At 38.6% G+C, this 13,218-nt stretch overlaps 1 protein-coding gene across 1 annotated transcript in view; it reads right to left on the bottom strand.

Annotated features, from left to right (window-relative positions):
• The window catches only part of LOC132869762 (neurotrophin-3-like), a 94,997-nt gene that overhangs the window by 14,764 nt on the left and 67,015 nt on the right, over positions 1–13,218 (bottom strand). Inside the window, exon 5 of the mRNA XM_060903155.1 lies at positions 8,069–8,179. Within this exon, the coding sequence (XP_060759138.1) occupies positions 8,090–8,179 (90 nt within the window). The 3' untranslated portion in view covers positions 8,069–8,089. The remainder of the gene's footprint in view (positions 1–8,068; positions 8,180–13,218) is intronic.

The raw sequence follows: 13,218 nt of genomic DNA, 5'->3' as shown, positions 1-13,218 counted from the left end.
GCATAATTTTCTGAATGTAAGCCAAGAGACACTAAAAGCACAATATCTATGAAAACATTCCGTATAATTGTATTTATGCATATATACACCTTCAGAGGTCTTGTGGAGTCCATGCCTCGACTGGGCAGAGCTGTTTTGGCAGCAAAAGAGGGTACTATTATGGCTGATCAGTGTGTGTGCGTGTGTGTGCACTGATCAGCCATAAAATTAAAAACACTGACCAGTAAAGTGAATTGCATTGATTATCTCATTACAGTGGCACCTGTCAAGGGGTGGGATATATTCGGCAGCAAGAGACCAATTATTTCTCAAAGTTGATGTGTTGGAAGCAGGAAAAATGGGCAAGTGTAAGGATCTGAGCGACTTTGACACGGGCCAAATTGTGATGGCTAGAAGACTGGGTCTGAACATCTCCAAAATGGCACATCTTGTGGGGTGTTCCCAGTATGCAGTGGTTATTATCTACTAAAAGTGGTTCAAGGAAGGAGAACTGGTGAACCGGCGTCAGGGTCATGGGTGTCAAAGGCTCACTGACTCGCATGGGCATGAAGGCTAGCCCATATAGTCCGATCCCACAGAAGAGCTACTGTGGCACAAACTGCTGAAAAAGTTATTACTGGCTAAAACAGAAAGGTGTCAGCATGAACTTTTTCAGCAGTTTGATATAAAGTTTATCTTCGAGTAATGAGTGTATACATCATGAGTGAGTGAAGCAAACGAGTTAAATATTTTTCAATATGAGAAGATAAACTTCATGTTTTCGCACCACCGTGTAATATTCTTTTTATTATATAGACACATCCACAAAAAATACACAAGTTAATCAAAAGAATTTTAATTTTGAACTAGTTCACCATTTTGACAACGCATGTCTACTAAGCGGGAAAACACTGGGAGTGGCATCATCAGAGTGAAATATTGGTAATTAATATACATACGGGCCACTTTTTCAATGGAATAAAAACATGCACTCTATTCCCTTCTACCGGGTTTCATTCATTTGGTTTGATAGCATGCAATATTGTTAGCATATTGCTTATCCTACGTGTATTGCGTCACTCTACCCAATGGAGAATGAGCACTGAATATGGTTTATGATGTTGCATGGCTGTCAAGACAACATGACATCACACATCGGAGACATAAAACTTCCACGCTAGCAAGCGACTGTGACAATTTGTAAACACACATGGCCACCAGGTTTGCTTCATTAAATACGGAAGATTTTGAGAGAATTTTGAAAGAAAAAGACACATTGAAAACCCGAAAGGAATGTGTATGTATTATAATAATAATAATAATAATAATAATAATAATAATAATAATATTGGCTGGCTTTTTTCGTGGTATATCAGATATATTCCATTCAACTAGCATGATATTGAACTCGTCTTTGACTTGTACAATATTATGCGAGCCGAAAAGAATATATCTGATATAGCACAAAAATAAGCCAGCCAATATTATTTAAATATGTCACTCAGATCTGGGATATATTTAATAAGACAAATACAAGTTTTTCTACACGAGAAGATAAACTTCATATCTTCAAGCCAATGTATGATTTTATTTTTATTATATAGACACTCCTAGTGTTTTCCTGCTGACTTGACACGCGTTGTCAAAATGGCGATCAGATAGATAGATAGATAGATAGATAGATAGATAGATAGATAGATAGATAGATAGATAGATAGATAGATAGATAGGATATTCATACTGAATGTGAATGTATATGGATGTGTGTACCTCAGAACTGGAGGCATTTTACAAGCCTAGAGTGTAAAGTATACATGTGGAGTTTCACAGACTAGGCACAGAGGGACAACAATCATATCCTTTTCCCAAAAGTTCCTCTAGGGCAACTCATCTTTAATTGAAGATGGTACCGTACATACTTAAGTTTCACATGGTTTCAGGTGTTGCTTACAACTTAGAATTCTTCCATTTTGTATGTGTACATTTCCAAACTCCTCCATTTTGTATGTGCGTGATCATATGCACAGGTAAGCCCTACCCATAGCACATTCCTTAGTCCACAAATCTGACTTGAACTGTGCATTACTTTTCTGCTTTTTTCCCTTGTGCTTGATCTTCATCGATTCATGTGGTTATGAAGGAAGCATATTTTGTACACTGGATAGATGATTGGGAGAGTGTGCCTGGAAAAGTTTGTGTAATATTAAAAAAGGACACGTGAATGTATCTTGCGAGGTAGTTTGCGTAATAATGGAGTAGTTTGCATCTAAGCATGTAGACCAGAACAGCTTGTCAATTATGTCTTAATCGTTTCCAGTAACACAGTGGCACTGATTTGATGTAATTATATAGATGATTATATGGTATTCTTCCATTTCACAACACATATTTAGACGATTTTTATTTAGTTGATTTTATCAGTTATTATTTAAAGGAGAACTGAAGGCAAATTTTTTATTATCAAAATTCTATTTATCTCATTTTATTAAATATAGGAATGCATTTTTGATAGCTATTTTGTCACTGCTATACCAAGTTATGAGTGTTTGAAATATGCTATGTAATATATCAGTCCATATGTCAAAGCAATGGCCATAAATGAGATTCGTTGAGACCTGTGCGAGACATCGTAGGACAGAAGTAAAACGTACAGTGGAAATCAAAGTGACCAACATCTGCCAATGTTGTCAAAAGATGCGTACACCCTCTTTCAAATGCTGACGTAATCAAGCTGGAAGTTTTGTTTGTTTTGATAGCAATCAGGAAAGTTTGAAAAAAGTAGGCAGTAATCGTCATTTAAACTCATTTTTGTGCAATATTTCGTTTGGAAAACAGTTTTCAAAATGGCGGCACTGACACCTGGCTGACACTTCACGTTTTGAAGTCTCGCACAAGTCTCGTGAAGATCGCGTGGATAAGTGACGCCTGCCGTGGACCAAACAAACTAAATTCATCATGGCTAAAAACCGAATAGGCCAGTAAGTATAATATTTAATTGCAATTAGTTGCCAATACAAGTCACGATATAAGGTTACTAAAACTGAAAACGTAATTAAATAACACGTTCATTAAGAAATAAAGCAAGTTTAAAAATGACTTCAGTTCCCCTTTAAACAGAATAGAATAGAGTTGGGGCAACAGTGTTTGATGTGAATTTAGGTACTCTCTTGCATGTATCACAAAAAAGAAAGAAAGAGAGAGAGAGAGAGAGAGCGCAAGAGAGAGAGGAACACTTGAGTCTGGCATTTTCCTGCCTTCAGGGGCCAGACATACTGCAACATGAGTCCTGAGAATCTCCTTTATTTAATGCTAGACTTGCACTGATTGGGTCCTTTTTCTGTCTTTTTCCTTCTTTATCTCTTTCATACTAGTCATACATATCAGTCTGAGGTTCCTAAAGAAGACACAAATCTAAATAAACATTTTTTGTGTAAGAGTAACATAACCATACTTAAAGTGCATATCCTGGACCAATTTCGTGTTTTTTTTAAAATATGAAAGTATGTCCCTTTACACACTCATCCAGAAGGGTAATTTTGCACAAGGCCATCTGTCTACAGCAGAAAAAAATAAAATAACAAAACGCGTCTGGAAAAATCCCAAGGGAGTCTGGAGCCAGATTCGTGACGTCACGTGCGGATCCGCCAGCAGGCTGCGCGAGCTTGCACGGTTTCAGTGCACAGCCTGTGTAGACCAAGTTTAGCAGCTAACGATTTTGCACTGAAATATGGAATTATCGCCTGAGCTTCTAAACCCATGGATTTATGTATCAATGCTCATCTGTCTATTGTTACATAAATCATATTTTTTCTAATTACTATTATGTATTTATATATTTCTTCATTTAGAAGAGTACTGGCGACTGTAGGAGAAAGATTTCATAAGCTACACACATGGAATCGGCTAAGCAGGGTTGTATATACATTTAATGTGTTCGACAGGTCCCAAGATATATCAACATGCATATCCCTTGATACATATGAAGTAAGTGTGTTATCGCCCAGCGCTTTCGTGTTGTTTACTTTTGTGTGTGTCAATAAATAACATTATCCGTGTACCATACAAACACAGGAACACCTAATTTAGAGTATAGTCTCTCTTATTTCTTACCCTGGCAACAGTCAACATGTGACTCGCCGATTTTCTTGGTCTTTTTCTCGGCTCTGCTTTGGTCCTCGGCTTCCGGGTGCCTCGCACAAAGCGCTCCCATTTCTCTCTCATTGTCCGGTCTTTTGGAAAACGATGAGTACTAATCCCATCATGATTGGTGTTGCTACACCCTCCTATGATACATCTGTTAATCATTTTAATAATTACGTAATAACGTTGAAGAAATTTGCAGAAAACCACCAGATCATTTTCTCATAAACAAACCAGCACTGATGTAGGATTCAGAAGGAGGCGTCCCGCACGTGACGTCACAAAAATCAATGTTTGCCGGGAAATCCAAATGACAAGTTTTTTTTCAGAGGTGGACGAATTCGCCTCAAATGGCTTGATTTCAACTGAATTTTTCTGGTATTGCGCAAGGTAAAAAAATTGCACAAAATGCAAAATGTGACAGATATTTGACCAAAGTTTAATATAAAATAGGAGAATTACATTGATCTTGCTCCTGAATTTACCCGCGATATGCACTTTAAGCCCACGGCATCCTGGGAGATATGATCAGCTGATACACTTCTAGATGTGAGAATTCAGTTCTTGTTTATTTTAGCAATTTGTTGTCACTCTACTATAGTCATAATGCACATAGTCATGATCTATATTATTATTATTATTATTATTATTATTATTATTATTATTATTAGCCAAAACTTTACACATTTACAAAATTTCTTTTTAGCTACAATGTAGAAATATCTTAGCTTGCACTATAAGCCTAATCTAACATTAGTTAAACACAATATACAACTTCATTACTTAATATGCTCTTTTTCCAGCATTCTTTACATTCACGTAATTAGGAATTAACTGTTTCTTTACCATGTAATAACCTTTGTTGGGCTGTTTCAAAATCATGGTTGTCTTTTTGAATAACACCATCTAACTCCTGAAACTGGGTCCAGTATATATATGCTGGAGTTTCTTATACTTACTTCACAGGGACACACCAGCCCTATCTACCGGTACAGCACTAATGTCTCTTTTAAGTTCTTATAAATGTCTGCAATTAGCCTGGCAAGCCAGACTAAATGTGAATATTTAGTCTGGTCTCGGTCCTAGACATTTCCGAAGGGTGTGGGTAGGAACAACCCGTTGTCTTTCAAACTGTCTCTGTGCGTATAGGCCAACGCTCTGACCAATCAGCGCAAGTGACTACATTTACATGCACATCCAAATCGAGCTGCTGTTGGTAATCGAGCTGAAGGTCCCAGCAGGGTGCCAGAGAAATCCAATCCTACATGCACACAATGAAATCGGGCTATTGTGTGAGGTGCATTGTGCACCCGAGCCACAGGTGGCGCAACACGCCCCATCGTGTTGGTACACTTCCGGTTGTCGTCATGAAGAAGAGCTATTCAAGAGTGTAAACAAAGTTATCAGTTCCGTGTTCTCCATTGCGCGTTTTTCTCCCGTCCATGAATTTTAATATATTCAACTCCTTAAGCTGAATGAGCATGAACTCTGTCTCCTCATTGCTCCAGAAGTGCACGTTTCTGCTTGCCTGTGGCAGTGGGGGCGTGGTCAAGCGCTGGTCTGTGACAGGAGGGCGGAGCCAGGGAAGGTGAGTGGCAGAATCACTTCACCTGACGGTAATTAACCTGTGTTTGTGTGTCTTCCCAGTAACCGCGCCCTATTTAAGGAGGCAGAGGGAGAGCAGAGGGGACAGCTCATCCCGGGACTAGAACACAGCGCGCGCGTGCGTGTGTTTTTCTCTCAAGAATAAAAGTAGGCTGTTAAACTGAAAAGTCTGACAATAAAAAGCCTATTAGTACCAGAAGCTTTGTCCTGCCGTCCTCTGTGCTCCACCCACACTTCAGAGAGCTCTACATCGCCATTTTCTCTTCTTCGTTTGTTCCTCCTGACCTCTTCTGCTGCTCGCTACTACTGTTGTCATGCCGACCGAGGCTGTTGTGTTTCCCGCTTGTGGTCTCGTCACTCGTCACTTCCGGAAGTAGCTCGACAGAGTATACATGCACAAAGTAGCTCGGCAGAAATCGCATAAACTAGGTCGTGTAGCTCGATTCCGAGAAATCAAGTTCGGTTCAATTTCAGCCGAATTAAGGTGTATACATGGCATTTTGAACTTCGATTTCAGTCAAGCAACGGCAGAAATTCGATTCTCTCTATGTGCATGTAAACGTAGTGACTGACTGTGACGTAGTCAGAGCGACAGAAAGCAGTGGGGGAGGGTAAACCATAGACATATAAACATAGACGCTGCATTCTGCATAGAATCATACGTCATCCTCGCCGCCATATTGGATGTGGCAAAGTGGAGATTCTTCAACCGTCTCTGGTATAGCGTCTAGACAGTAGCCGGGAATAAAGATGCCTCATTCATGTGCTGCGTTTAACTGTACCAACAGGTTTACCGTCCAAACGAGATCACATGGGATTACCTTTCACAGGTGAGACTGGAAAAATACTTTTCAATACTGTTCCTTCAGTCTTCAGTTTCCCAGCTCATCTCCACCGGGTAGGTGTATAGTTATAAGCAGTGAGAATTAGATAAAACAGTGCCACACTATGATGAACGTTTTTGAACGTATGATGAATGTTTTTAACCTTTCTGAATGTGAAGGAATCAGTGATGTATTTTGTTTTGGTAGGACGTTAGAGTGGAGAATTTCATTTAATCTGCACTGATTATTATATGAAATATAAATGAACATATTCTGAACAGGTATTTCATAATCATTGTTTGAAACAGAATTAAAAGTCCATATAATTAACAGACTTTATTTGAAGAATGGAACAACTGTTAATGTAGTAAAGAAAACACTGTTAACATGTTAATAAAAGAAAATTTGCTGCTGCATTTCAGGTGTGCCAGCAAAGCTTTACGAGTCAACTGCCGTGTCACTTCACTCTCGCTCGTAGTTTATTTTATATTGTGAGTATATATGTACTTGAGGTCTTCCAATATGGCGCCCTAACAAAATCTCGCGGTACGGTGACATCACGCGATAGCCCTCTATAGCGCTTTCTCCAGCGTCGCAAAGTCTTGTCACTCCTGCAAAAGCCCGCCCAAAGAATCCAAACAAAAACCTTGCGTCGTGATTGGCGGGCACGATTTGATGCCCGGGGTGTGTTGTTGATATGGTCCGAGGCTAGACCCACTCGTAGGCAAAAATATTTTTGGCCACTAGGCGGGTGGGTCTAGTTTACTAGGCTAGTCTGCAATGACAACTTGTGGTCATTTCATTTAATTCTACTTTAATTATTACACTTAAATTTTGCTGGTTAAATTCAGAATTGCATTTTTTTTAGCACTAACTAGGTTTTACTTTGGGACATATATACTTTCGTTCACAGTAGAGATATATTTAAGTGTAAGTTTCTTTTTTATTTTTTGTAAACTAAGTGCCTCCAAGTATCCTTTGTCCTTCAAAAATATCTTCTCTGGAAATCACTCCCCATATGATGATAATATAAATTATTTTTAAGAAAATATATCTATTTTGAAGCAGAATACTCTGTAGTTGTTGCACAGTAAAAAATAGGATTTGAAACAGATGTGAGAGACATTTGCAGCAGAGCTTCACATGTGGTTGAAATGTGAGTCAGTCAAAAAGTGTCCCCTCTGGAAAACCACAAGGATCGTCCCCACTTCAGTTGTTATTACAGTTACGACTATGCACAAACATTGCTGAACGCTACTTGAAAATTTGTACTTAAACTCTTATACATTTCAACAGTTTTTCACTTTGTATCCCTTTCTCTTGTGGACTATAAGAAAGTGGGTCAATTTTAGAAGCACACTATATGCCGTCTTCTCATCACAATTAACATGCCCAGGATATGACCTGTAACTCTGAAATTCTCCACAGTTAATTTCCATCTCAAAAGGTACTTTTTGGCAGCAGAGAAACACAAAAATCTAGGTTTGATTTTTGGACTATCGTGGACCCAAAAAGTTTACCCAGATTGTGAAACAGCCCTGTTACAGTCTCTTAAGAAGGTGGGTAAGGTTCTCACTGGCTGCACCAGGCTCTAGGCCCAGATCCTGCATCAACACCCTCTTCTGAAAGTCCTGTAAAGGGAAAGTTAAATGTTTCCAGGTGAATAAAGTGAACAGTGCTATAGGAATCACCCAGCAACAAGCCTTACCAATTGCAAGTTTGTTTAAAAGTTGTTCTTAAATGCTAGGCATACTTTCTGAAACAATTTAGTTAAATCTGTGGTTTGGGATGCTGCTCTAATCAATCAGGTCATATATACTGTACATATTATGTGCTAAGCCTATTCATGGCATTGGATAGTAGGCTCCATTTAAAGTGAATGTAATGCCTTATTGTAATGCTTTAAAAGGAATATATATCATTAGTAATGACCAAAAAGAAATTCATAAAGCAAGGGGAAAAATAATATTAATTGTTATTTTATTATCAAGCACAAAACTATCAATAAATCGCGGCTTCCGGATCCCGGAAAAAGGCAGCCTTGCCCCAGGGCTAATCTCGCATGATGTCACATGTGGAATCCTGGTTGTCTCGGTCATTTTGGTTCATCTGACTTCGTACTTGTTTACTCGCTGAAATTGGATATTGTTGTTGGAATCTTACAAAAATAACGATGGGAAAGTGCTGTGTTGTGTTTGAATGTTCAAATCCATATACAACAGGACATTCAGTTCACGAATTTCTGAGAAATGACACTAATCTAAAGTGACAGTGGGTGAGGTTTGTGCAAACAAAGCGGGCAGATTTCGTGATTCATCAAGTGTTCATCACCACCAGAACGGCCACATGGGAATTATTGGAGCAAAAACAGAAACCCATTGATTTAATAAATGGCATTTGATCTGACATTTGGACAGTTCGTTGATTCCCCTATTATTCAAAATCAAAGTCCTTCCCACGCCACGTGGCAGCACTGATCTCCATAGCCCTTGGCCTCTCACGTAGCTAGGGTTACAGTGGGGGGCTAGTCCTCTTTTAACCGTGAGAGTTTGACTCTCCACTCGCATCCATATTGCAGTGTGCATTGCCAGAAGGTACCATTTTTATAATGGTCTTTGGTATGACCCGACCGTGAGCAGAACTCGCGATCTCCCGATCGAGAGGCGGACACGCTAACCACTAGGCCACTAGCCGGTTCCCCTATTATTGCCCACTTCATATTTTCTTTCAATAATGTCACTGAATAAGTGTATGTTTTAAAGATTATATTTCTACATTTATTGAGGTACATGTAAATATTTTCCCTATATTTTGCAGCAGCCATTTTAGAATAAAAATCCACAAACCAATCTGTGTTTCCAATTCTCTTTAGCTGGTGGTGCACTACCGGCAGTGAGTGGGACTGTCATGAACTTGGAGTTTCTTGTCTTGGGGGCTCGAAAAGATAACCATTTACTCTGGAATATCCTTGATAATCATCTGCCCTTTCCTCTGACATATACACTACCATTCAAAAGTTTGGGGTCACCCAGACAATTTTGTGTTTTCCATGAAAAGTCACACTTTTATTTACCACCATAAGTTGTAAAATGAATAGAAAATATAGTCAAGACATTTTTCTGGCCATTTTGAGCATTTAATCGACCCCACAAATGTGATGCTCCAGAAACTCAATCTGCTCAAAGGAAGGTCAGTTTTATAGCTTCTCTAAAGAGCTAAACTGTTTTCAGCTGTGCTAACATGATTGTACAAGGGTTTTCTAACCATCCATTAGCCTTCTGAGGCAATGAGCAAACACATTGTACCATTAGAACACTGGAGTGAGAGTTGCTGGAAATGGGCCTCTATACACCTATGGAGATATTGCACCAAAAACCAGACATTTGCAGCTAGAATAGTCATTTACCACATTAGCAATGTATAGAGTGTATTTCTGATTAGTTTAAAGTGATCTTCATTGAAAAGAACAGTGCTTTTCTTTCAAAAATAAGGACATTTCAAAGTGACCCCAAACTTTTGAACGGTAGTGTAAGAATCCCAATCACTATCAGAATTCTCTCCAAAACGTGATTCCATATCGAGACTGGTCTAACCACTACTGTGCACATGAACGAAATTGATACCTGGATTGTTACACATGTGACATCACACACCCCTTTGGGATCTTCCAGTTCAGTCTTGGCAGATTCTGTGAAAATCTTATTGATTTTCCATTAATTTATGGCCTTTTGGATCAGCTATGGTTCAAAAACACATGGTCAATCAACATAATGATTGCTGCTTTGTACAAGGAAAAAAGTGTGGTTTAGGGACATTACATACACTTTAAAAGAATCTTTTACCCCCATAAAAATCCTGTGTTTCCATCTTCAATAGACACGCACATACCAAACTGGCAATAAATATCTGCACATACCCATAAATTTCCACATACAACAATTACGAAAAGATTACTTGAATTAAAGCACATGTGCCTTACAGGCCTTATAACCAAAGATCTTAAATTATGACACAAATACCAAGAAAATACATAAATACTATTACAATGTAAACACTGCAAAGAGATACTAAACCATTTGAGCTTAAAGGCAGGGTAGGTAATTTCTTTTATAAGCTTTTTTTTTGTTATTTCTTGAAATTCTCTTTACATCCCAACAGCAATGAATAAATCAAATGCTCTGACAATAAAAAGAAGGAAAAAAACCCGGTCATCTGTGGCAGTAACAGGGCTATAAAAAGCCTGTCCAGTAATTTAATTTGGTTCAAATGAAATGTTTATTGGATATTCATTATGATAATGTGAAGTGTTTTCTTACATTTGAATGAGATATGAGGTAGTTGGATATGATAACAATGTGCTACACTCCTCCACCCAGTGTTCTTTCTTCTGGACTCATCCTCCAGCAGTAATCAGGTAGTGCACGTTCATGTGTTTTGGAGGAGTGGCTTTGGAGGGAGGGTTGAAGGGAGGGGTGGGTTTTGTTGGTTGGATACTTTCAAAATCTAACTTATTCTTGCTGGTTTCTCCAAAATTACCTACCCTGCCTTTAAATGGGAAAAATAATTACAAAAGGTACAGTGTCTTGCAAAAGTATTCATCCCCCTTGGTGTTTGTCCTGTTTTGTCACATTACAAGCTGGAATTAAAATGGATTTTTGGAGGGTTAGCACCATTTGATTTACACAACATGCCTACCATGTTAAAGGAGAAAATTGTTGTTTTATTGTGACACAAACAATAATTAAGATGAAAAAACAGAAATATGGAGTGTGCATAGGTATTCACCCCCCCCCAAAAAAAGTCAATATTTTGTAAAGCACATTTTGCTGCAATTACAGCTGCAAGTTTCTTGGAGTATGTCTCTATTAGTTTAGCACATCTAACCACTGGGATTTTTGCCCATTCCTCAAGGCAAAACTGCTCCAACTCCTTCAAGTTAGATGGGTTGTGTTGGTGTACCTCAATCTTCAAGTTATGCCACAGATTCTCAATTGGATTGAGGTCTGGGTTTTGACTAGGCTATTCCAAGACATTTAAATTTTTCCCTTTAAACCACTCCAGTGTAGCTTTAGCAGTATGTTTAGGGTCATTGTCCTGATGGAACGTGAACCTTCATCCCAGTCTCAAACCTCTGGCCAACTCAAACAGTTTTTCCTCCAGAATTACCTTGTATTTAGTGCCATCCATCTTTCCTTCAGTCCTGACCAGCTTTCCTGTCCCAGCAGATGAAAAACATCCCCACAGCATGATGCTGCCACCACCATGCTTCACTGTAGAAATAGTGTTCTCAGGGTGTTGGGTTTGCACCACACATGGTGATTCCTGTGATGGCCAAAAAGATCAATTTTAGTCTCATTTGACCAGAGAATCTTCTTCCATGTGTTTGGGGAGTCTTGCACATGCTGTTGGGCAAACTCCAAATGTGTTTTGTTTTTGTTTTTTTAAGCAATGACTTTTTTTCTGGACACTCTTCCATAAAGCCCTGCTCTGTGGAGTGTACGGCTTAAAGTGGTCCTATGGACAGATACTCCCATCTCCATTGTGGATCTTTGTAGGTCCCTCAGCGTTATCGTTGGTGTCTTTGTTGCATCTCTGATTAATGCCCTCCTTGCCTGGTCTGTGAGTTTTGGTGGGCGGCCTTCTCTTGTCAGGTTTGTAGTGGTGCCATATTCTTTCCATTTTGCTATCATGGATTTAATGGTGCTCCCTGGGATATTCAAAGTTTGGGATATTTTTTTATAACTCAACCCTGATCTATACTTCTCTACAACTTTGTCTCTGACCTGTTTGGTGGCTCCTTAGTTTTCATGTTGCTTGCTTAGTAGTGTTGCAGAGTCAGGGTCCTTCCAGAACAGGTTGATTTATACAGACATCATGTGACAGGTCATGTGACACTTTGATTGCACACAAGTGGATCTTAATCAACTAATTATGTGACTTATGAAGTGAATTGGTTGGACCAGCCCTTATTTAGGGGTTTCATACGAAAGGGGGTGAATACCTATACACACTCCAGATTTCTGTTTTTTCACCTTAATTATTGTTTGTGTCACAATAAAACAACAATTTGCAGCTTTAAAGTGGTAGGCATCAGTGTTGTTTTTGGCAGCCATTTTTGATTTAGTTTTAGTCTTAGTCTTTTGGACGAAATGCTTATTAGTTTTAGTCACATTTTAGTCAATTCCATCCTTGATAGTTTTGGTCTAGTTTTAGTCAACGAAAACTAAAAGGGTTTTAGTCCAGTTTTAGTCATTCATTTTAGTAAAAAAAAAAAATTACTTTAAAACATCAAATTAGGCCAATACAGAGATAGGAAATTGTAATCAAGGTTGACAGGTTGTGCATAACACTCTCAAAACAAACTTGTTTCACTTGAACGTAAAAAGTATGTCAAATATTTGGGTTTAATAATCGATGACAATCTTTCTTGGAAGCCTCATATTGATTTTATTTGCAACAAAATAAGCAAGGTTGTCGGCCTTTTGGCCAAGCTTAGACATTTTATTCCACTACATACCCTTATGACATTATATCACTCTCTGATTCAACCTTATTTAACATATGGTCTTAGTTCTTGGGGACGGGCTTGTAAAACTCATAAAGTATTAATCCTACAAAAACGAGCTTTAAGATTAATCCATTTTGTTGATAATAAAGTGCCTTTCCATTG

Source organism: Neoarius graeffei, chromosome 21, assembly GCF_027579695.1.
Source record: "Neoarius graeffei isolate fNeoGra1 chromosome 21, fNeoGra1.pri, whole genome shotgun sequence".
Taxonomy (NCBI): domain Eukaryota; kingdom Metazoa; phylum Chordata; class Actinopteri; order Siluriformes; family Ariidae; genus Neoarius; species Neoarius graeffei.
This window is presented reverse-complemented; position numbering and strand designations above follow the sequence as displayed.